At 33.5% G+C, this 24,697-nt stretch overlaps 1 protein-coding gene across 1 annotated transcript; it reads right to left on the bottom strand.

The window, feature by feature from the left end:
* Nucleotides 1–7,832: 7,832 nt before the first annotated feature.
* Nucleotides 7,833–9,788, bottom strand: LOC134280373 (ankyrin repeat domain-containing protein 17-like). The gene has a single exon (XM_062762780.1). The coding sequence runs from the start codon at nt 9,786–9,788 to the stop codon at nt 7,833–7,835; it is 1,956 nt and encodes a 651-aa protein (XP_062618764.1).
* Nucleotides 9,789–24,697: the final 14,909 nt, after the last annotated feature.

Raw genomic sequence — 24,697 nt, 5'->3', positions numbered from 1 at the left:
AGGAAAGACTTGGCTTTTTGCAAGAAAAATACATTTTTTACCCCCATTTGACCCCCGGGGCAAAATCAAAATTCCGAAACTTTACTGAACATCTACATGACGCCACCAACCATCTCCTTAAATATAATTAGGCTACTGAATAAAATGAAGGAAGAGTTCAGGGAAGACAGGGATTTTTGCATAAAACAGCATTTTTTTAACCCCCATTTGATCCCGGGGCAAAAATCAAATTCCCCAAAATCAAAGTTCAGGGAAGAAAAGCGTGACAGTCCGACAGACGGACTGACGGACAGACATAAGTAACAACAATTACCCAAATTTTCTTTAGAAAGTGTGGGTATAATTAATGCACATGTTCTTCGAACAATAACTTTATACTGATATTAATAAATTTACAAAATATTACCGAGACATCACAAACATACAGTGTAGTGTAAATGTATACAGCTAAACGACAAACAATATAACAATGACCAAAATAGAAATTTCTTCCAGTGACATACAGTATCAGTACAAGGTATACTAGTCTAGACTTCTAAATGGCAAACTAGTAAAAACAGCAGGCACCAAGCCCCGCTGCGTTCTGCCATAATATCACGGACTCTACACAAAAATGTGTCCCCAAAACGATGACATCACATCACGTACAACTACAGTGACACTGAAAAGTCTAGTTACCGAAATGGCCGTAACAAGAAGAGTCACTTTCACCAATGGACAGTAGATTGCCCATGTAATTTGTGATTTTAAAATTTATTTTTATCATTGAACCTATGATGGTTCTCTCCAAAGGTTTTATTTGTTCAGTGCCAACTGACAGTCGGTCGATAAATTGCAGACTTTGAAAAGATTCATCAACTGACACGATTACAATATTTATTGGTCATCATAACACGTATACTGTACACAGGTATGTTAAGGCAGCACACAGATCTTAATTTGGTGATTTTTCGAAATATGTTACACTGATAAATCGGATAAGTAATGGATAAAACTGTTGCTATCATTATTCATTCTATAGAAATCAATGGGACTTACACCACAGAACGTGCTCCTTCATGACATCTATAAAAAGAAAAATTGCCTTAATGAATAGTGAAAAGTTCAACACTGGCCCAGGGATTGTTAATTTATATTTATTCGCAGGTATATTAAGGTTACAACCAAATATTCTACTTGCCTATATGATATGACGTCAGAGTAAGCTATATGGCGTAAAATTTTGAGATAACAATTTCTTAAAATCAATATCTAAGATTGATTTGAGGTCGTAAAAATGAATCAAAATATGCAGAGGCATAATATAAAGGGAATTTTGTTTATCGGTCTCTGGTTGATTGATTGTATACTGTTTAACGTCCCTCTCCAGAATATTTCACTGATATGGAGACATAACCATTGCCGGTGAAGGGCTGCAAATTACGGCCTTTGCTCGGCACTTACGGCCTTTGAGCAGGGAGGGGTCTTTATCGTGCCACACATGCTGTGACACGGGGCCTCGGTTTATACGGTCTCATCCGAAGGACCGCCTCATTTAGTCGCCTTTTAAGACAAGCAAGGGGGTACTGAGGACCTATTCTAACCCGGATCCCCACGGGGCTACGTTCGGTCTCTGTATTTATTACAGGGGTTGAATACCAAACACGTCACGTCATAACTGTTGATGATGCAGTAGCAGAGGGAGGTTCACACGTAACGAGAATACACGTAAACAAACACAAGAAGTCGGAGTTTAAAAGCATTTAGAATGAATATCATATATAATTTATGTGGGAATAAAGCTTATGAATAAGGTATGCTAATATAATTCTACAAATTCTTCGTAAAATAAGAGCAAGCAGGTTGTTTACTTGCCATTAGACTTTTTTCTGCCGTTCGTAATAAAAAAAAAGATGTAAAAGTTCAACACTACGCCGCACTCTTTGAAACGTAATTTTTGCTTTTATCTAAAGTCCTTATTCTATTTATTTTGGAAAGTGCTGCTAGAATCGTATGGTTTACAGGAATTGATGCAATTTTTTCGATCTTATGAACAAGATGTAAAAAAATAAATTGGGAAGGTTTCGTCCGAAATTAAAGTGTTGAATAATCATTTCTGTGATACATGTACATGTGGGACAGTAGGATTCTAGCAGCACTTTTCATAGTACAGAGATGTTTTTGCATAACAATTATTACAAATTGAAATTAATTATCCCCGAGTTGGTGTTCACTTTTTTATTAAGGTATTTTTTTCTAATTTTAGACGTAACGTGATGACGTCGTGGTGAAGTGCGTCCTGTAGTATAAGTCCCATTGAAGTCTGTAAAATCCATAATGATAGCACAAGTTTTATCCATGACTTTTCCGATTTATTAGTGTTACATGCTATAAAAAAATATTAATTATTAGTGAGAATTCTGGTCCGTGTGCTGCCTTAACAAACCCGCGTTATTTAGTTATGCAAAATAATTTCAAGACCATGAAAATAACTGCTACAATCCTAAGTATCCTAGGACACCACAGAAAAAAGTTAATCCAAACTTTTGTATTAAACCTTACCAAAAATTTTACATTTTGTACATAAGATCGGAACCAATCATTAAAACCTGTTAACCATACAATTCCAGCAGCACTTTCCAAAAACTATTGAATAAGAACTTTTGATAGAGTGTTGAACTTTTGTATCTTTTTTAATAACAGAGGTGAGGCTAATCGGGAAATAAAAAACATTTTTTTGCTTTCATAAACAACAAAGAAGCCGTTGGAATATTTTAACATACCTTATCAATAACCTTTATTTCCGGATGGATCATACATGATATTTCTTCTAAATGCTTTTTATGATTTTTGTGTTTGTTTACATGAAATCTCCTTCACTTTCACTCTGCTAATACTGATCAATATCTATGACGTCATGGGTTTGGTATTTAACATCCTCGACAAAAACATAGATATTTATTTACCACCCCAAAATGCCAAGATGTTGTCTATGTTAGGCTTTTACAGGTTTCATTAAATCGATCTTTGAATATAGATTTTTAGAAATTGTTATTATTGAACCTCATGTCATATAGCTTACTATGATAATTACGTCATATTGTATGGGCAAGTAGAATATTTGTCGAAGCCACAACATACCTGCGTATTAATGACAATGCTGATGAAAGGTAGACGAATTTCTTTCCAGTGGAACATAAAGTCATAGAATCACTTTTAAACGGTTCAATCCGCAGTTAAGCATTAACAGAATTTTTTTAAGATTACCTCTGTTTGCCTGATATATAATTCACGTGAAAAATTTATGACAGCTTACCAACCCAATTCTATGCGGAAAAGGTAATTCTACAATAAAGACAAAACTTCTTTAATATATAAATATATGAACCACTATTCGTTTTATAAAAACACTATGAAATGATATGGCCTTTATATTCAAAGATAATAGACACCTGCAAACTTAAGTCAGGTATTTGGAAGAAATAAATGTTGAATAAAGGACACAGTTTAATTATCTGTACCTTTTAAGTATTCCAAAATAGTATGTGCACATGTTATCGAGATCCAAACTATTATACAAATACTTTCACAATTACTTACTGATTATAAAAAAAAAGGAGCACACGGTGGGTGTGACAGGTTGGTTAGAATGCTTAATCTCCATGGCACCTGATCCCACTTCTAATGTTTTTTGAAGTCTGTGTTTGCTCTGTTCCTATTCTGTATTTTTTTTTATGAATTTTGATATTGAATACTGTTCGTTATCTCCCTATTCTTCATTTATAGTTTTTAGGGAGTTTTAGCATGATTACCGTTCATTCTCTTCATATTCTTCATGAAAATGTTAAAAATAATTAAAATGGACATTATATTAATTCTATTATTTCTTCAATGTTAAAACAGAATTATTTAAGGGACAAATTAGATGAGCAATGGATTTAATTTTTATCACAATCCATAACAATATGAACACAGAAGATTTATTATTTTTTACAAAATGTTTATTCAAAATTCAAACAATTATATTAAACACATTGTTTACCACGAGTATGTATAAACACAATTCTTAAGCATCTCCCACACAGACACAGGATGATCAAAATTACAATGTAACTAAACATACAATGAAAAATACAAATTGCGTTTGAAACATAATTATTATAAACTATAGCAGCACGCTTGAAAATGTATACCCATGTACCACAGATAAAAAAAAAAAACTTTGGAATTGCTTTTACTATGTAATTTTATTTGAACGATTTATTCTAAAATAGTTTTCCTTTTTTAAGGATTATTTTTTGTAATTTTTAAGAAATGTATTTATATATTTTGCAATATGTTATCATATTAATAAATATATATTTAAAAAAAAAAAGAAATTAAAATAAAAAAAGTTGAGACAAAGACAACTCCAGATAAAATGAACATAGTTTACATGACAAAAATAAAAAAATGATTCATGATTTCCAATTATTTTCCGTTAGACCATTTTTTGTCAAAATACATTCTCAATATTTAATATACATAATTTACACGTGCTCCACATACTATATATTTTAGTTTTTTTTCATTATAAATATGTGTAATCATATATGTGCATTGTCATATTCAAATCAGTAACTGACAAATCTAGTGAGCATATTTATGAAACCATTCTTATGACCAGCACTGTTAAGGCTTACCATGCAGAAATCAACAGAATATAGCTGTGCAAAAAAAAAACAAAAAAAAAAACCGGGAAATTAATTAATTGAATTATTATTATAAAATTGTTTTATAAATTGAATGATCATCGACGTTACGTACCATTACACACTCTGTACCAAATTTTAGTCCCGGACAGTCACGTGATAAAGGCATAGCATGTGTACTGAATGTAGGTCATAAACATGTTTTAATAAACATGTAGCAAGTGTATACCCTTTTTGAAATTAAAACCGGTTATTTATTGTTTTTATATACTGTAAACTCACACTTTCTTTGGGTCAAAGAAGGACATGGAGATAACGAACAGTATTCAATCTCAATCTCAAATATTCGTGGTTTGGGAAAAAAATCTTTGCTTCGTGGGGATTTGTTTTCGTGGATGAACAATTGTTGAAAAGTAATGTAACATTTTACATTTCGTGATATACATAAATTCATGGATCTCTTCAAACCTTAAAAACAAAGAAAATAAGACCCCGCACGAAAATTTGTGATTTCAGAAAACCTTGTTCTTTATGGAGAGTTCTGCTCCTTTGAATAGAACTCGCATTTTATTAGTTAAAATTTCGAGTAATTGGGCTTTAGTCGAAATATATTTGACTTCCAACAAGTATTTTATGTCCTTTTCAGTTACTTTCTCTATGTAAAGAATCAAGTAAAACTTTTTGAGTTAAGGAAAATATCCTTTATTTATATTTAACAAAATGGTTATGATCTATTATGTGTATGCCCTTGTCAAAAACTAATTGCGATCATTGATTTGTTAATAACATGCTGTGTGGGATTCAAGTATAACTCCTCCCCCCTTTACGCAGCCTTAACAATTAATGCTGCGTGAGAGAACTATTGATGAAGTGTAATTCAAAATCAATGGCATGACAAGGCATTCGAATACATTTTTTCAGACCTGTGATATACATGTAAAACCAATGTCATGACAAGACTATTACATGTAATTACATTTTATCGTACATATACAAATTGATATAAAACCAATATTAAAACGAGAATATTGATTACATTTGATAATTTCTATTATGAAAAAAATAATTTCCTGGCAAGAATATTGATAACATTTCATCATACATGTAAAATAAAACCAATCTCTTCTCAAGACTATTCATTACAATCAATCCTACATGTAATATAAAACAATACATGGACAGGAATATTGATAATTATCCATGTAATACAAAACAATTTCCGGATAGGAATATTAATATATAAAATTCACTCATACGAGTAATATGAGAAGGCAATACCCGGGGGAAAATGTTGATAACATTTAATCATACTAATAATTTGTATTCAAGAGGAATTTTAAATACAATGATTTCGATGTTGTTGAAATCCCATAACATATCCTACCTCTCAATCACCTTTTTCTTTTAAAATCAACCATTTTTTTCTAAATTAGTTCCACATCTATCATGCACTGTTTGGAAGAGACACACCAACTTAGTCTAACACAGATTAGCCTGAATGCTCATTTCCTCCATCATAATAACCTACTCTAGAGTCACGACTCTCTCTCTTTCACTGTCTCGCACATATCTCATAACACTATAATTACGTTTCAAAACGTATTCGATACTGAAGAATAGTATCAATCATTATACCAAGGCAGATGATTAACTGAGGAATTACTGATACAAGAAATTATAAACTTTTCAATTAGCTTTGATAAATTTTATACTTCTTATGGTGACTTTAAAAGCTCATTTATTCTATTATTTGTTCTTTTGGGGAACGACATGTTTCATATCAATTGTAAGGCATCTTTTTTACATCAAATTTGACTACCTGATGAATGCAAAGGCAAATATAAAAACAATACAGCAGGTGGGACTTGCCGATATGGATTGTTTACTTCTCCTAGGCCCCTGATTCCATTTCTGGAATTTCAAATGGTTTGTGTTTTATATTCTATTCATAGACCTGTATTGTTTTTATATTTTTTTAATATTAAACGTTTCCTTTTTCTCTCCTTTATCTTTTAAACACTCAGCACACTTTTGCATGACAACACTTTTTGTTAAGAAAATCATCTTTTTTTTCTAAACGTACTAAACGGTCTGCTTGTCTTTTTAGAACAGAGGTATACTGTTTCATACTCTTAAAATCACTTTTTTTTTGTATCTTAGCCTAACAATAACATAAATCCACCCATTCAGAAAGATTATCATACTCTTTATAAAATTATTCTTATGGGAAAAACAATCTCAAGTCCAACATGAATCAATGTAAACTGAAGATATTAAATATTCGAATCAGAGATAAAGTTAATCATGCCTATAGCTGGAAATTGACATACAGAACCTTAAGAAACAGACGTTTTACTTCGACATAATTAAATGTGCAATCATTCCGATACACACGAAACTCAACTCTGTCATATCATGCTTAATATGTCTTCATCATTTTCCCTTATCACACTTACCTAGCATTTAAAAACAGTAGAAGTACATTTTTCCGCGTGATATAACGCTATGAACGTGGTCAAACATTTTCAGCGGAAATTTGTCCAAGCGCACTAAATGTAAATGTAAGGCATACATTGACAGTCTAAGAAATCCGCGTAATTTTCTACGTGCGGATTAAACAGAAATTGAGTTTCCGCGGAATTATGACCCGTTGGAAAAAAGTACATCTACAGCAAGTCCTCCACTTTCAATACATGTATTTTATAATAATGTTTACGTTAACGTTGTTTCCACTAATGAAATATAAAATGATAAGGGGCTTCTATAAACAGGCAGGTAGATATGCGATGTAACTATTGTAAGTAGTATAAGAGAAATGAGCGTTTCAAATTTATTTAATGCATAAAATAAAAGAATTTAATCTGTTTATTTAATAACATGAACCCTTGCACCTTTGAGCGGATCTTTCACTATTTACACTTACATGTATTAACCTTCACATTTCATTATTAGTGGCGCACTAATGAACTCTTGTAGATAACCATCAACCTGGCTTTAGAAGATTCTTCACTACACTTAAATATCAGATTTAGTAATTCCTTCACTACATTCTGTTTGCCGCTATTAACCCCATTATCAAAAAACTTTTTCCTCTGCACCCCTTCGGTATTCCCTAGATAACGATGTCTAAATCTAATATCCTTCTTAGATAACATCGACACACTACTGTAGTTCCTTCACTACACTCATATGTTCACCCTCACTAAGAGGTGTATTATCAAGACCTTGTTGATTGATATCAGCTCCCGCTTCCAGTTGCCCCTTCACGAGATTCATATATCCACCACTCGCTGCTGCTCTTAGTAGAGTATAATTTCGACCTTGTTGATTGATATCAGCTCCCGCTTCCAGTAGCTCCTTCGCGAGATTCATATATCCACCACTCACTGCTGCTCTTAGTGGAGTATAATCCCGACCTTGTAGATTGATATCAGCTCCCGCTTCCAGTAGCCACTTCGCGAGATTCATATATCCACCACTCACTGCTGCTCTTAGTGGAGTATAATTCCGACCTTGTGGATTGATATCAGCTCCAGCTTCAAGTAGCTCCCTCACTAAACTTATATGTCCACCCTCACATGCTGCTGTCAGTGGTGTATTATACCAACCTTGTGGATTGATATCAGCTCCCGCTTCTAGTAGTTTCTTAACTACACTCATATTTCCACCCTCACATGCTGCTGTCAGAGGTGTAGTATCCTGATCTTCTGGATTGATATCAGCTCCAGCTTTTAGTAATTCCTTCACTACATCTATATGTCCACTCCTACTTGCTGCTATCAGTGGTGAAGTATCCTGATCTCCTGGATTGATATCAGCTCCAGCTTTTAGTAATTCCCTCACTACATCTATATATCCACTCCTACTTGCTGCTATCAGTGGTGTAGTATCCTGATCTTCTGAATTGATATCAGCTCCAGCTTTTAGTAATTCCTTCACTACATCTATATGTCCACTCCTACTTGCTGCTATCAGTGGTGAAGTATCCTGATCTTCTGAATTGATATCAGCTCCAGCTTTTAGTAATTCCCTCACTACATCTATATGTCCACTCCTACTTGCTGCTATCAGTGGTGTAGTATCCTGATCTTCTGAATTGATATCAGCTCCAGCTTTTAGTAATTCCTTCACTACATCTATATGTCCACTCCTACTTGCTGCTATCAGTGGTGTAGTATCCCGATCTCCTGGATTGATATCAGCTCCAGCTTTTAGTAATTCCTTCACTACATCTATATTTCCACTCCTAGTTGCTGCTATCAGTGGTGTAGTATCCTTATCTTCTGGATTGATATCAGCTCCAGCTTCTATTAGCTTCTTTACTACACTCATTTGTCCACCCTCACATGCTGCTGTCAGTGGTGTATTATTCCGGCATTCTGGATTGGTATCAGCACCGGCTTCTAGTAGCTCCTTCACTACATTTAAATGTCCACATTCACATGCTGCAGTCAGTGGTGTTTCATCATATTGCTGTTTCCTGTTTATTGCATTTATGTCAACATACTTGATAAGTATTCTTACAGTCTCTAAATCTCCACCATAACAACTCAATAAAAATAAGCGGTTGCTCTCGGAAACACACATACTATTGTACTGTTCTTGATTCCTTTTTTTTATAACTGAGTTCGATAAACATAATTCGTCTGTTGCATTAATTGTTTCAATGTTATTTTCTCGCTCGTTTGTTTTATAGCTTAGTGTGGGGTTAAAGGACGTCGAAAAAAGTTCAATATCTGTTTCGTTGTGTAAATCAGTTTGCTTTAAAATATATTTTAAGATCTGATTGTGTCCGTAATACACTACCCAACTGATAACCCTGACACCGTACTTTTTTCCCATTATACCTCTCTCATTCACCAAAACTCTTTGTCTGTTCCAGTCTTTGCTCCACTCCTCCCTCTTCTCACTCCCTTTTGCCACACGCTGTCCTTTACTCACTACCTTAGACACATCTTTCTGTTCTGTCAGAAATAAAGACTTCAACTCTGTGTAAGATTTTGACTTTAACATCGCAATAAAAGCCTCACATACTTTAGGTTGTTTTAAAATATCATTCATAAAAACATCATACAGCTCCATATTTTCTATATCCCTGTACAAACGCTCCGCTAACATCGGATACTGAAATTCTTTTAACCTTATACAGGGTTCACTTGAATCATGACATCTTTCACTTCTTTCTCCTTCATGCTTCTCAGCACTAAATACTTTTTTCTCACTGAATTTACATACATCTCCTAACTCTTTTTTATATTCATGTACTTTCACGCACTTAGCAATATAAGTACTGTTCATATATTTCAAACACAGACATGGAAACTGAGAAAAAAAATGATATGCAAGGATTTCAAACAAAGAGTAATGATTAAATGTATACTCAGTGCCACAGAGTTTCAAGTAAGTCCCTTCCATTTCTGAAATTGCGCCAACAAATTTAAATACCTCAGTGTAACTTCCAACCTTACAACTCTCTAGTACTTTTGATTTCATTTCATAGAAAACGTATTCAGCTGTGTTTTTCAATATTGCTTTGGAAATTTTACTGTCATTTAACATGCATAAGACTAGTGTTGCATAGCACAATCTTTTTTGTTGCTGCATTTTGTCAAATTCCTCTAAAATGCATTCAACTGGACAGGTAAAAAACCTTCCAACATTTTTTATAGATTTTTTCGCTTTTGAGTATAAGTAACACAACAGCGGAAACATATCCACTTTTTCTCCCAGTAATGTAGGGGACAACAAATCTCTATCCAAGCCGTGTTTTTGAAGTATTGATTTTTTGTCTTCATCATTCAATGCATATTCGGAACTTTGCATTAGAATTATGTTTTTCTCATTTAGAAAAAATGATTTGTAACATTCATTAAATACAACTTCCCGACATGACATTAGTACTTTTGTATTTCTATGGGAGGGATCTGAAATTCTTTTCTCATAATCTATCAATAACTCTAACTTTTGTTTCTGAAGACCATGCACACCTACCACATCATCAATAATAAATACTTGTGGATGACGAGAGTTAGAATATACATCGATCTTCCTGATATCTTTAATTGAAACAACCTCGCATCCTTCCTTCTGGAGTATCAAGGCAATGTGATGAATTGTTGCCGATTTTCCGGATCCTGGTCCACCAACAAAAGTCATGTAAGGTTGTTTTCGGACTTTATCGAACATTGCAAGGAAACTGTGGCTTTCACTGTAAACCTTATCCTCTTTTTCACATCGTATGATCTCTTTTTCATGCAAATCTAAAATAAATTGTAAAATTTATAGATTTCTAGAAAAATCCCAGATTTTATCATCTAATGACTACGATAGGGAACCTTTGAATTCTAGAAAAAAAAAGTACAATTCAGGGACTATACAGAATACATGTAATAAACTTTGATGATTCTCTGCATCACGCATTTCGATTTCTAAATAAAAAAATAATATCATTCAACCATAACTAGAAGATCTTAGATATAAATGTGGCTGACGTGTCCTTTTTCTTTTTTCTAAAAAAGGTTCTTTTGAATAAATAAATGTTTTATTTAAGGTATAAATTTAACAATTACTCAATTTATAGGTATAGGCTGGGTTGGGGTCGATTACGCTTTATAACTAACCAAAGCTGTGTACAAAAAATACTTTATCTGTTCAAACTTTGTATACAGTTGTATACAGTATAAATCGGAGGGTTATTAATTTTAATCCTATAGTTTTACTTTCATCAATTTCGTGTAAGGTCGTCCGAGAGGTGCACTGGTTAGAGCATCTGGTCTAGTGTCGCGAAGAAAGGAGTTGATGTTATCTTCCGTTTCAAATCCAATTATGGGATGTGGAGACCAGTCGTTGGAGGAGACCGTATAAAGCGAGGTCCCCTGTCGCAGAAGGTGCTGGAACGAAAAGAGCTCCCACTCCTCAACGGCCGTAGGTGCCGAGTATATAGACAAAATTTCTTTTTATACGCGGGTTGATCCAAGAGTAATTATATAAAAACCCCAAAACAAGTAGCAAAATATCCCAAACAACGAACTTTTATATTTCCGAAAAAGAACTTTTTATTTATATGAAAATTGGTGGAGAAATGGGGCTCTTACATTAAATGGAGGGAATCTTGACTGTTGAGAACCACAGTTAAAACAAAATAAAACCAATGTCACAAACACCTACAAAACAGTTGCAGTGGAGTACTTAAAAAAATTAACGAGGATTTACAACGCGTGATAAAGACAATGCGTTATAATAGCGTTTCCTTTGTTGAGCAGATGAACTTGTATCAATTCCAGGGGCTGTCATAGATCAGGTTTCTAGCTGCAGAACATAGAAAAGCCAGTTTCGATCTCGGTTCGAACTATATAGGCCGCACAAACTATACTCTCGTGCTAAATGCGTGGGCTCAAAACCGTTCCGTCTTCTTGTGGCTGGGAACACAAACTCTTATTTGTATTGGACAATTGCTATGGTTCAGGGTTGGTAAGAGGAGATGTCCAACACATTCAGGAAATTCTTCTTCATTCAGGAACGGATATTTTTAATCAAAAGACATTTAAAAATCAAATAGGACAGGTAGATCTTTAATTTTTTTACTTTCAAATATGTCCAATCTTATAAAACTTGAAAAAATTTAAAGGTGATGGCAGTCAAAATATTGTTCTGTGGTTGTCATTTTTTTTTCAATGGGCACGATTGTATGATTTATCTAATAACAAGATTGTTGATGCGTTTCCCTTCCATTTAGAAAGCCATACAAAAGTTTGGTATGATTCTTCATCTTTTGAACAAAAGTCAAACTCAGATACTATAAAAACTTTGTTTCAGGAAAGATTCAGAGAGTTTCAAAATTGTTTATATTTGTCTGTGCTGCAAATTAGACAAAATGTTACCGAATCTGTAGAAAATTATTAACAAGACTTATCAAAACTGCTTCAATTAAACATATCCCGGAAAATGTTATATTGTCTGTTGCTATGAACGGATTAATAGATGATATTAAACCTTTTGTAGCAACACACAATTCTCAAACGATGGATAAATTAAGGCAAATTGCACTGTTGGCAGAAAAATCAAAATCATGTCAAATTAACACTTTGAAAAATCTGTTGGCAGAGTTCAAGAATGTTAAAGATAAAATTGAGAAAAGAAAAGTTAATTCTGATATCAAAAATGTTCTTGAGAAATATTATGAGCAACCACAATATGCACAACAACAACAACCATTCGTGCAGACATTTCTACCCAAGCCACAAAACTACACAACGATGCCCAAACGCAACGGACAAGATGCACTACAAACTCGACAGCAAAAACAATATCGGGGTACGACAACATAGGTTTACTAATATGCGGATTAAAGGTACTAATAATTCTACTTATTTGCCAATGCACCGCATGGATTTCCCTGCATGTATTTTTTGTTTGGGAATGTGCATGGGCAGAACTAGGTGTCCAGCTAGAAATGTTCTGTGTCAAAAGTGTCAAAAAATAAGTCATTTTTCAAGAGCATGAAGACAAATACGGAAGCGCAAACGAGGGTTCGCGGCTCTGAGAAAAAGAAAAATAAACAAACAAATAACAGATTTACTGTAAAAAAAAAATAAAGGCACGCAAAAGAGTGCAGCAGTAGAGGCTTTGATCAGTTTTGCAGACAAATGTTATGTCCCTGTATACATTCAGCATTTCAAATTCAATGCTCTTCTAGATACCAGATCCTCTATTTTTGCTATCAATTCACAGGTTGTGAGCAAACTGAAAACTCAGAAAAAGAAAATTAAGGTTTCAGAAATATCCAATATAACCGGGGCAGGGGGATTGTCACATCCGGTAAATGGAAAAATTGACTTACAAATAAAGATAGGAGGTCTCAGTTAAAGTCATACTTTTTATATTATTGACGCATTGTGCCATTCGGTCATTCTGGGAACTGATTTTATGAAACAATGTGTGGTTATAAATAAACCCAGACAAGTTTTTATGCAGGTCACGAATACTTCAAATGAGCAAATAAATATTTCGGCTGGAACAATCATAGCATCGATGAATCCCGTTGATGACGAGAATATATTTTCTTTGGATCAACAAAACGCGAAAATGACCTCAAAATGACCTAAAAATCTGTATTTCTGGATTTATCATCTTCTGTTCTATCTGAGAAAAAGAAGGACATTTTTCAAATATTTATAGATAAAAACAGTGATGTCTTTGCAAACAATTTATCAGAACTGGGCAAGTGTAATGTGTTTCGTTATTCAATTGTCACTGAAGATGATAAACCCATTCGATCCCAGCCATATCGTGCGTCCCCAAAGGCTAAATCAGAAATTGAAAAACAAATTAATGAAATGCTCAAACATGACATAATTGACGAGAGAGTACGTCTTCTTTTGCGTAACCTCGCGTTAGTTAAAAAACCAAATAATGAATACAGATTTGCGATTGACTATCGCAAATTAAACGCTATAAATCCCGTTCAAACGTTTCCATCAGTGTGGTTGGTAGATGCTTTTATTGCGATTGGACAAAATCAAGCAAACATATTTTCTACTTTGCATTTGACTTCTGGCTTTAGGCATGTCGCGTTAGATAAAAGTACAAAACACAAAACTGCGTTCATTACGCGTGATAATTTATATCAATTCAAAAGAATGCCTTTTGGTCTTGTCAGTGCCCCAGCAACTTTTCAGATGCGCATGAATATGGTTCTAAAAGGTCTTACGTGGAAACATTGTTTGGTTTAAATCGAGGATATTATTGTATGGTCAGATAATTTTGAAAATCATTTGAAACATCTTAATTTGATTTTTGAACGTTTAAAACAAGCAAACTTGACTTTAAAACCCAAAAAGTGTTCATTTGAAAAACCAGAGGTCACATATCTGGGTCATATAATATCTGCAGATGGAATAAAAGTGGCGCATTCAGAAGTTGAAGCGATTCAATCCATTCTATTGCCACAAAATCAGCATGATATCCGAAGTTTTCTCGGATTGGCAAATTTTTTTGTCGGAAATTTCAAAAATTGCATCGCCCTTAAATAGGTTATGAACAAAATATACTCCTTTTAAATGGACCAAAGATTGTCAAATTGTTTTGATACACTTAAACAAGCCTTTACAACAACACCAGTTTTAGCCTATCCAGATTTTCAAAATTCATTCATCTTATCATGTGATGCGTGAGGAATGGCTATCGGATATGTTTGTTCTCAAACGGGAGTTGATAATAAAGAACATGTAATTGGATATTGAGGAAGAGCTCTAAATAAGTATGAAAAATCAAATTCCTTGACTGAACAAGAAATTTTCGCGTTGGTGTCAGCAATAGGCATTTTCGTGTTTACTTGTAAAACAATAAATTTCTTGTCTACTCTGACCATAAAGCGTTAACTTGGTTAAAGACAGTCAAACACACAAATGCCAGATTTATAAGATGGGCATTATATTACAAGACTACGAGGGATGATCAAAAAGTTCGCAAACTAATTGAATAACTTCCATACAAGAAACAATATTTGGTTTTAATGTTGATTAAGTTTTAAATTAATCCTCCCCAATTTTAATGCACATCAACCACCGTTTTGCGCATGCGCGAATCACGTGATATTGGCGGTCATGTAACCCCCTCCGTAGCGTTCTGACACAAAAATTGAAAGATTTTTATATTTCTTTCCATGTGAGTTAATTTTTATGACAAGAACAGTTCATTTGTCAGAAATGATCACATCTCGGTAACAGAATGGGTGGATAATAATATCCTTTCCAAAAATAAGCATGGCGACCATTAAAACACAAATCTTCTGTCTCAGAAGAGACCTTTATTCAAGGTGAATAGAGAATTGGTGCATCCTTTTTATCATATCTAATATGTTTAAAATCTAAAGTAAACGATATCTTAGGTATTTAATACTTATATCATTGGCTCACATTCATCTTGGGAACCTTCGAATAATATATCACAGTTGTTAAAACGATTGTATCATTCGTCAACAAAACGCAGAAAAGGAAATTCTAAGACATGAGTGAAAGATTTATATTAGTGTCACTACAGGTAATAAAAGTTAACTGATCGTTAATAGAAAGGGTAGAAATCCAAGAAAAATTGACAACAAGGGGAAATGTTTACAGAAGACGGTTAAAGAAAGGAAGGGTATCGTAATGGAATGGATTGAATTTTGTCTTTGACTTCTATATATGTCATACATTTCTTTCTTTTTTCGGAACGTCCAATACCTTTTTCATCTTTTTCATACATGTCATTCAAATATATCTTATTCTCGAGTGGGACATTAAAGAATATGCAATCAATCAATCAAATACATGTATATCTTTTATCAGGACGTCCAACTCTTTCCATATCTTTCATGTCATCTGTTATGTGGGAGTTCTAAGCAAAATTCTATATCCTTCCTAATTTACTGCGAGAATCAATCCTCCTTTCAAGATCCAACTTAAATAAACAAAAACTAAGTGATGCGAACTATATAAAAGAAAAGCACGTCATACAGATATATCAATATATAATTATATTTATGCTCGGATTCTATAAACAAAAGTCCCATTGAATCTATAGTTAATGAAAATAGTTTTCTTGTTATACATGTTGATGATCGTATAATTCAAAACTGAGTGGAGAAGCTTACTATTTCTACGGTTGCACTGTATACATGTATTTGTGTTTTGAATGTGTTTGTTATCAACAAAGTTACAACTACCTTCGGTTAAACATCAGGATTCATATTAACAAGCACAGGTTATGTCTGACTTAAAATGCATAGAATATAAAGGGTGTTAAGAAAGATTGTTCCCCTTTTTTATTTTATTTTCAAAAAGAAATACGATGAGAAGATATTTACAATTTGTGATATTTCATGTCTACAGAGTCCATTCTTGCTACTCATAAGGTTTTAACTATCTTTTGTTGAATCAATTAAGGGAGGGCAGGTATTAAAACACATGATTTTTGTTCAGAAAAATCAGAGATGACGCACATTTGTGAGATATGGTAGGCATACAGGTCAAAACATCCTTTCAAATTCTATTCAAAAATTGTCAAATCTGTGAAATATTTCAAAATGACAAACCTATTCTTTTGAAAAGTGATATTTCGTTCTTATACCTACGTTCATCAGCTTGTCTGATACAAAATAAGCTATGAAGAAAAAAAGTAAATGATCCTTTATTTTCACTCAAAATGACCAGCATTTCTATCATTCGGGTGCTTTAAAGATATTATATATTTTTTCATATGGAAGAAAAATTCTTTAATTTCCTGCTAGAAATGAATTGCTATTAATCTAAAGCACGCTCTTGTGATTATGTCAGACTTGAAAATTTATCTCTTTATATAAGCACTACTTTGAAATTTTTGAAAATATTTCATCCCGGAAGGAACTTTCTTAACACCCCTTACATTATGCATTATGTTAGCACACTAATATATTACTCACTTAAACTCTGACAATCAAATATACACACATTTAAGGTTTAAACCCTTCACATGGGTGGTACGTTCAGGTTATGCTACAGATAACATTTAGTAAATGACATTCAATTATCTAGAAAATTCCTTTGATAACAGAGCAATTTATTATAATATTTGACAATAATGATAATAAAAACAAGAGGCCTATGGGCAACATCGCTCACCTGAGCACTGTGGCTGGGAAAAAGTAGAAATTGGTTTATTATTGAAAAGTTAAAATCCAAAAGTAGTCCCATGACCAATCATGACTCTGCTATTCTTGAGAAGATGATTTTTAAAGAATTTTCTCATATATTTTTATGTAAAAATTTGGTCGGAAATTTTGGCCCCGCCCTACCCCCGGGGATCATGATTTGAACAAACTTGAATCTACACTACCTGAGGATGCTTCCATATAAATATGAACAATTATGACTTTGCTATTCTTGACAAGATGATTTTTAAAGAATTTTCCTATATATTTCTATTTAATTCTTTGGTCGGCCATTTTGGCCCCGCCCTACCCCCGGGGGTCATGATTTGAACAAACTTGAATCTACACTATCTGAGGATGCTTCAATATAAATATGAACAATTATGGTTTTGTTATTCTTGAGAAGATGATTTTTAAAGAATTTTCCTATATATTTCTATGTAAAACTTTGGTCGGCCATATTGGCCCCGCCCTACCCCCGGGGATCATGATTTGAACAAACTTGAATCTTCACTACCTGAGGATGCTTCCATATAAATATGAACAATTATGGCTTTGTTATTCTTGAGAAGAATATTTTTAAAGAATTTTTCTATATATTTCTATGTAAAATTTTGGTCGGCTATTTTTGCCCCGCCCTACCCCCGGGGGTCATGATTTGTACAAATTTGAATCTACACTATCTAAGGATATTTCCACATAAGTTTCATCTTTCCTGGCACAGTGGTTCTTGAGAAGAAGATTTGTAAAACATACCACCAAATGTTCATTAATTCCCAATTATCTCCCCTTGAATGAAGGCATGGCCCCTCATTTGTACAAACTTGAATTCCCTTCATCCAAGGATGCTTTGTGGCAAGTTTGGTTGAAATTGACTCAGAGGTTTTTGAGAAGAAGTCGAAAATGTGAAAAGTTTACAGACAGACGGACGACGGACAAAATGTGATCAGAAAAGCTCATTTGAGCTTTCAGCTCAGGTGAGCTAAAACGTTTTGAAAATTTTCTTGAATTGATTGGACGTTGAAGTGTTTCTTTTTAAATTTATGATTATTTTGAAGATGTCATTTTTCCTGCAGATTATTGTAAACTATTCTAAGGAGTGTTGCCGACTCCACCCAGGTCAAATGCCTAGGCAGTTGTACACGAATCGATATTGATGTACATGTAAATTTTGTATATTGTGCTCTTTTCGTATATATAATATCATTATGTATTAAACATATTCTTCTTGTGCATGTTTAATAATATTTTGAATATTTTATTATGCTGTATTATGTTGAAGCCATCTAAAATTAAGCTATATTAGGTAAAAGATTTTTGAAAAACATATTACATAAATCTTGAGGGCAAGATTTTTGTTAGCCATCCATAAACTATTCTCTTATCATAACACAAATTGCAATAAACTAAGATTGTAATGTATTTCTGTGAATCTGCACTATTCAGCTTGTAAGAGAGATAACAGATTCGTCTGAACGACTAGGGTGACCTTTTAGCCTGAACGATTCCCAGAATGTACCATTCATTAGAATGCGGTTGTTTACTTGTTCATCGGAGGATGTATTTGGTCAGGAGGAAGAAGCAACCAAGGAATTTGGGGGTGATCAGAGTTCAGGTGTTTGAATAAATCATCGACAGAAAATGATAATTAAAGATTATGCAAAACATTGGTAATTACATTAAAAGTGCGTTAGAAAATTAAAATGCACTGAGGGTCAGAATAATAGTTATTACAAATTCAGATTAAAAATAATTTTTAAAAGAAATACTAAATTATGCAGGGCACGCACGGGGGTATCAATGTAGCTCAGTGAGACGATTCGGCAGTGGGAAGCTGGAATTTGTCTCTTTCTGGTTGCATTTATACAGGCTGGGTAACATCGCCACTCCCCATAACCTGTAATGCACTGAACAGGCAGGAAGAGAATAAATAAATCCGAGGGAGATAAAATGCAAAGTGGAACATTGAGAACCTGGTAAAATTTGTTTGGTCAGGACCAGGGAATTGCAGGAAAGTTTTCCCTGGCCCGTAAAACCTCTCACACGAGGAAAAGCGAAGAACGATCCCGGGAGCTTATCAGATGATCCAGTAACCAGACAAAATTATATAACCCCCCCAAAAAAATTCCAACATATCCCGAATATTTCCGAAAAAGAACTTTTAATTTTTATGAAACTCTTATGTACATTTTCTCCTCTGTTTGTCTGATAAATCATTTTAACTATTTTTTGTTTTATTTCTAGTTCTAGAAAATTCATCACAACTCGTTTCAGTGGTTATTCTATCTTTCGACATTTTCTTAGTTCAATACAGCAGATTTAATGAACAATGTTTATGATAAAAAAGGGGTGACGTAATTTTATTTTCAACTTAATACTAGAAAATATCGAAAAATTTTGTCAGAAAAATACTGGGCAATTAGATGCTTTTAGATGCTTTTTAATGTGTTTCTCGTTTCTCATTCTAACAATTTTCACTTTAAAATATGACGTTAAGTTGTGACGAGGCGACAACCCTTATGTTTGATATTTTTAACGTCTACAAAATAAATTTAATAAAACATTATTCCATAAAAATGTCAATTTTGATTAAATTTATTTTTATGCATCTAATAGTATATAATATTTGATAACATGACGCCAAATATTAAAGATATTGATACAGTGACTTTACTTTTGGATCAATTCTAGTAAATATTTTTGCTTTACAATTTTTTTCTTTTATCTCAGCCATACAAAATTCCAAAGAACTCATTACAGTATATATGTTTACTTGTTTTTTGTTTGTTTGTTTTTTTTGTTTGACCAGGTATCAAAGATTGGGGATACATAAATTTTGCCATGTCTGTCTGTCTGATTGTCTGCAAAAGTTAGGAATTCACATAAAAGACATTAGTGCTTTCACTTTAAAATTTATGTACTAGGTTAAAGATTTTTTAAAAGTTGGTCAAATCCGAACGTCGAGGTCAAAAGGTTACAAATAATCATATCCTTGGAAAGGACTTGTCACAAGGAATAAAGGGAAATATGAACCAACAGTTTCAAATTATGGCCAAGTTTGAAATTTTATATTTTTACAAAACTCCAAGGTTAAGATGTCAAATTTATTGGTGTCCAAAGAAAGACCTGGTCACAAGCATGAAGGGTAAAGGATGAAAGCCACAGCTCCAAACAATCAAAATCAAAATATATGGACAAGGTAAAAGATTTTGCGGGCAAACCAACACAGACACTGGGACAGGGCAAAAAGTAAATACCTACGAGTCTTCTATTACGGAGACATAAAAATCTTAATATTACCGGTACTAACTTGCAATTTTTTCAAAACGTGTTGGGTCATATCTGAAAAAATGTCTTTATTTTTACACAGAAAACTATGCCCTTTTGCTTGTCATTTAACAAACCATCGTCTAAAGATAAAAGTACAATATAATGTATCTCGTGAGAGATTAAATGCTTAGATGTTTGCAGTCTAACAATCTGTTTTATGCTAGGTATCTTGGACCCAAAGCAAATATACCGAGTGATTGCTTGTCTTGTTTGAAGGAAAACATTTCCGACAAAAGGCTGTTTTTTGGACAAAGAATCAGTGGGAATTTCTTGTCTCCTTAAAACCAGTCTTGGAAAAGCTACAGTGCTATTGACTTCAACTTTGGAACCGGCTTGTATCTTATAATATAACTGACATGACCTAATTATAAATATAATGCAAACAAGAGGCCAACAGGCCTAATATGTCTCCTGAGCATTATGCAACAACTTTCCAGTGATTGAATTTGATTCATGTTTTAAGCCAGATGCAATGGCATTCACAATTTTGAAGGAGGCACCATTGATCATCATAACTATACACTTAGCAGTTGCTTAGTTTGGTTACTTAATACCCATAGGCAGGGTAGGGGAACAAAAAATGCATTTCAACTAATCAGTAATATTTTTGAAGCAATAATCAGTAGTGCCCCCACCACACATGAACCTTAGGCCTAGATCCACACATTGCACAAGTCAATTTTTGAAAAGGCAAACAATTCATTCATTTTTAGCATATTTTAAGTACGCACGTATGTTAAGGAAGCATATAAGTAATTTCTCGGGAAATTTAGACTTTTGAAGAAAATTTATTTAATAAATTACCAAAACCACTGATAAACGTAAACTGTTATTTACTATTGCATACAGATAAAAGCGTGTCTAAGGCAAAGACGTGTATCACCGCCACGGCATCACGTGACTTCTATTAAAAGCAAAATTTTCCTTAATAAAAAGGCTTACAGAACAACAATACCCCTGGAGTTTGATAATTTCTTTGAGTATGTAATATAGCTGAAAATATCTATTTTATCTAAAAAGTGCTGCTAGAATCCCACTATCTTGTCCCTAAAATATTTATTCCACACAATCGCACGAAACCCTACCCTTTGTTTTGAATATTATACATATGAATAGAAATTTTTCGTAAAACCATGCTAAACTCGGGATTCTTGCAGCACTTTCCAAGTTTGTTTTAACACAAACTTTCAATATTTACAAATCGTATGTTTTGAAATATCCAGCTTATTGTTGTTCTGTTGCATTTTTTGGTCAAGAATGACAGACGATGGGCCGACCGGGATACGTTATATAGCTGACTGTCTTCGAAAGAGAATATAATCGATAAAAATAAAGAACAAAGTACGTTTTTGACCACATTTCGCCGAGATATTTAACGATTTTTCAACTGCAATATTTTGTATTCATCTATTATGTTTTATTTACATTAGGAACAAAGCTAATATATACTAGAATGAAAATGACGTAATACTTAATTATGACGTCACAAAACCACGCCAAACACCAGCCGCTTGACGAAATCCGTTAGTTTTTGATGTAAATTCAAGAAATTTTAATTGAATTAAATATCTTCCCAAGCATTAACCACTTTTATATTTTGTATTTAAAATAATAAGTTCAAAACCTCCTATCATTATCAAATTCGTATCGGTTAATGCGTGGGAACAGTATGAATTTTTTAAAAACAATTAGTCCGGAAATATATATGCAACATAAGAGTACATGCTTTTACACAATATTTACGTTGGAGACCAGTGTTGAAGAACTGCATGTTGATGTAAAGGCAAAGAACATTTATAAATAAAGGGTGAAATCCAAATCTGCGCAATAAAGGTAAGAATCAAGATGATATTTGTGGTATATTTTATTTGTTTGAATTTTTAAAGTACGTTAAGAAATTATTGAAAATAGAGAATGAACCATTGCCGTGGTAGAAATTGCACCGCAGGTCCAAGTGCGCTTTGTATTTGCGATATCCATTACTCCATGCATTATTTTGTTCATTTTACCAATCGAAAACGTCGAAAATGATATAATACATTTCTTTCGAATATAATTTATTCTGTTTTCTTGCATCCAAAAGCAGAAAAAATTACAAATAACTAAAGTACATGAAATGACGGTATGTACACGGTAGTATAAAATATAATACCATGACTGCATGAGTTACATGTACAATGCATGAAATGGATACAATATTACATATATGTAAATAAAAATGATTATCACAAAACAATGATGTTGTCTTGTAATCAGGTATCACTCTATTATCTACAAAAATTATTTAAAAGCATATGCACTGTCCATTGGCGTCGGAAGCAAATTGAAAGTGGGGGGTGGGGCTAAGTGTAAGAAAATTTTTTTTGTTCCTCCAAAAAAACCTGACAAGCAAAAAAAAAAAAAAAAGGAAATGTCTATTTCCCAAACACCAAAATCCTATTTCGGGGGGGGGGGGGGGGGGGGGGGGGGGCAAGGTTCGAAGTCCAGTAACAAAACATTTTCTTCCAAACACCAACACTTTTACCAATTTTAACCTATACTAAGACGTATCTATGGAAAGTGGGGGGCTAAACTTACGAAGATATGTTCAATGTCTATACTAAGTATATATTGGGAAAAAAGTGGGGGGGGGGGGGCTAAGCCCCCCCCCAGCCCCCCCCCCCGGTTCCGACGCCTACATGTATGCTGTCATATGGATACTATAATTATATCAAATGGTGATCTCGATTTTAATTGGTAAGGTCGAACATATTCCACCAGTTAGAATATCAGTTTGTCATTCTGTAGTTTAAATCACGTCCAAATTAAAGTAAAACAAATCATTGGACATGTTTACACTAATGTTCCATACATTGAAGTTAAAAATAGTGGTGAAAGCTAAGTGCGAGAGACGAAAAAGGTGGGGGTATCAACGTAACGTCTTTTTTGATGACCTGGTGCATTTTTATGTATGTTTCAATAAAGATTAAATTAAAATATATCAGAGTGACTAGTTCAATGGGCCAGATGTAACCTTTATATTTTCTAATGAAAAATATACTGAGAAAAGAATGTCAGTTTTGGGGGATATAACTCGCGTTTTTGTTTACAACCTAGGCGACCCGACTTTTACCTGTGGATTCTAAACCGCTGTTTTCATTTCCGACATTTTATAAATACATATGCAGTACTTTTATTAACAGATCTGAATACTTTACTTATGAAAATTTCAAAGAAAAAAAGTCATTAACAAATCTTTGAAATCAATTATCTGAGTTTTGTTAATCTGTCAATCACTTGGATATAAGTGTGGTGTTGTCACTGACATTTAATTTAGTGCACTTTAAATGTAGTGAAAAAGTTTATGCTCATTGAACTCATTTACCTAGACTTAGTGTTACATGTATGCATATATGTGTAGATCTTTTGTAATAAATCCTTTTAAAATTCCATTTTCACTTACTTAGAAACATTGAATTGCCGCACAGGTCAATTCCAGAAATGAAAACAGAATTATGCCGGAAACGAAAACAAAAAATGTCGGAAATGCTATGCATATTTCCGGGAATGAAATGCAACGGCGATTTGCATCCAGCGAAGGTGGGGGTGGGGGGTTACGTGTAATAATTATATTGTTTTGAAATGATAAACACGTTGTTGAAATAATTCCTGGTTAAAGTTTAGAATTTCTTCAAGTCGAAAAGTACAATTAAATAAAAAAAAATACATTTCCAAAAGTGAGAGTGAATTACAGACAAACTTACGCACGTCTCATCTTTGACAACTCCCACCACATTTCATAAATGAACCAATGAAAAAAGCTTCAAGACTGAAGTAAAATTGGGTATAGCTCAATGAAATTAATTGATAACACAGGTAACAATTTCAGTAAGCGAAACAGATTCAAAGAATCCCCAATCTAAGATCTGACCAAAACCTGATAACAATTATGAGCTAATAGCATTGATACCGTGGGATGGAGAGAGAGAGAGAGAGAGAGAGAGAGAGAGAGAGAGAGAGAGAGAGAGAGAGAGAGAGAGAGAGAGAGAGA

This window comes from Saccostrea cucullata, unplaced genomic scaffold (genome assembly GCF_032062105.1).
Source record: "Saccostrea cucullata isolate Sc308-1 unplaced genomic scaffold, CSIRO_AGI_Scuc_v1 ctg794, whole genome shotgun sequence".
Lineage (NCBI taxonomy): Eukaryota > Metazoa > Mollusca > Bivalvia > Ostreida > Ostreidae > Saccostrea > Saccostrea cuccullata.
Note: the sequence above shows the minus strand (reverse complement) of the source record. Positions and strands in the feature narration are given on the sequence as shown.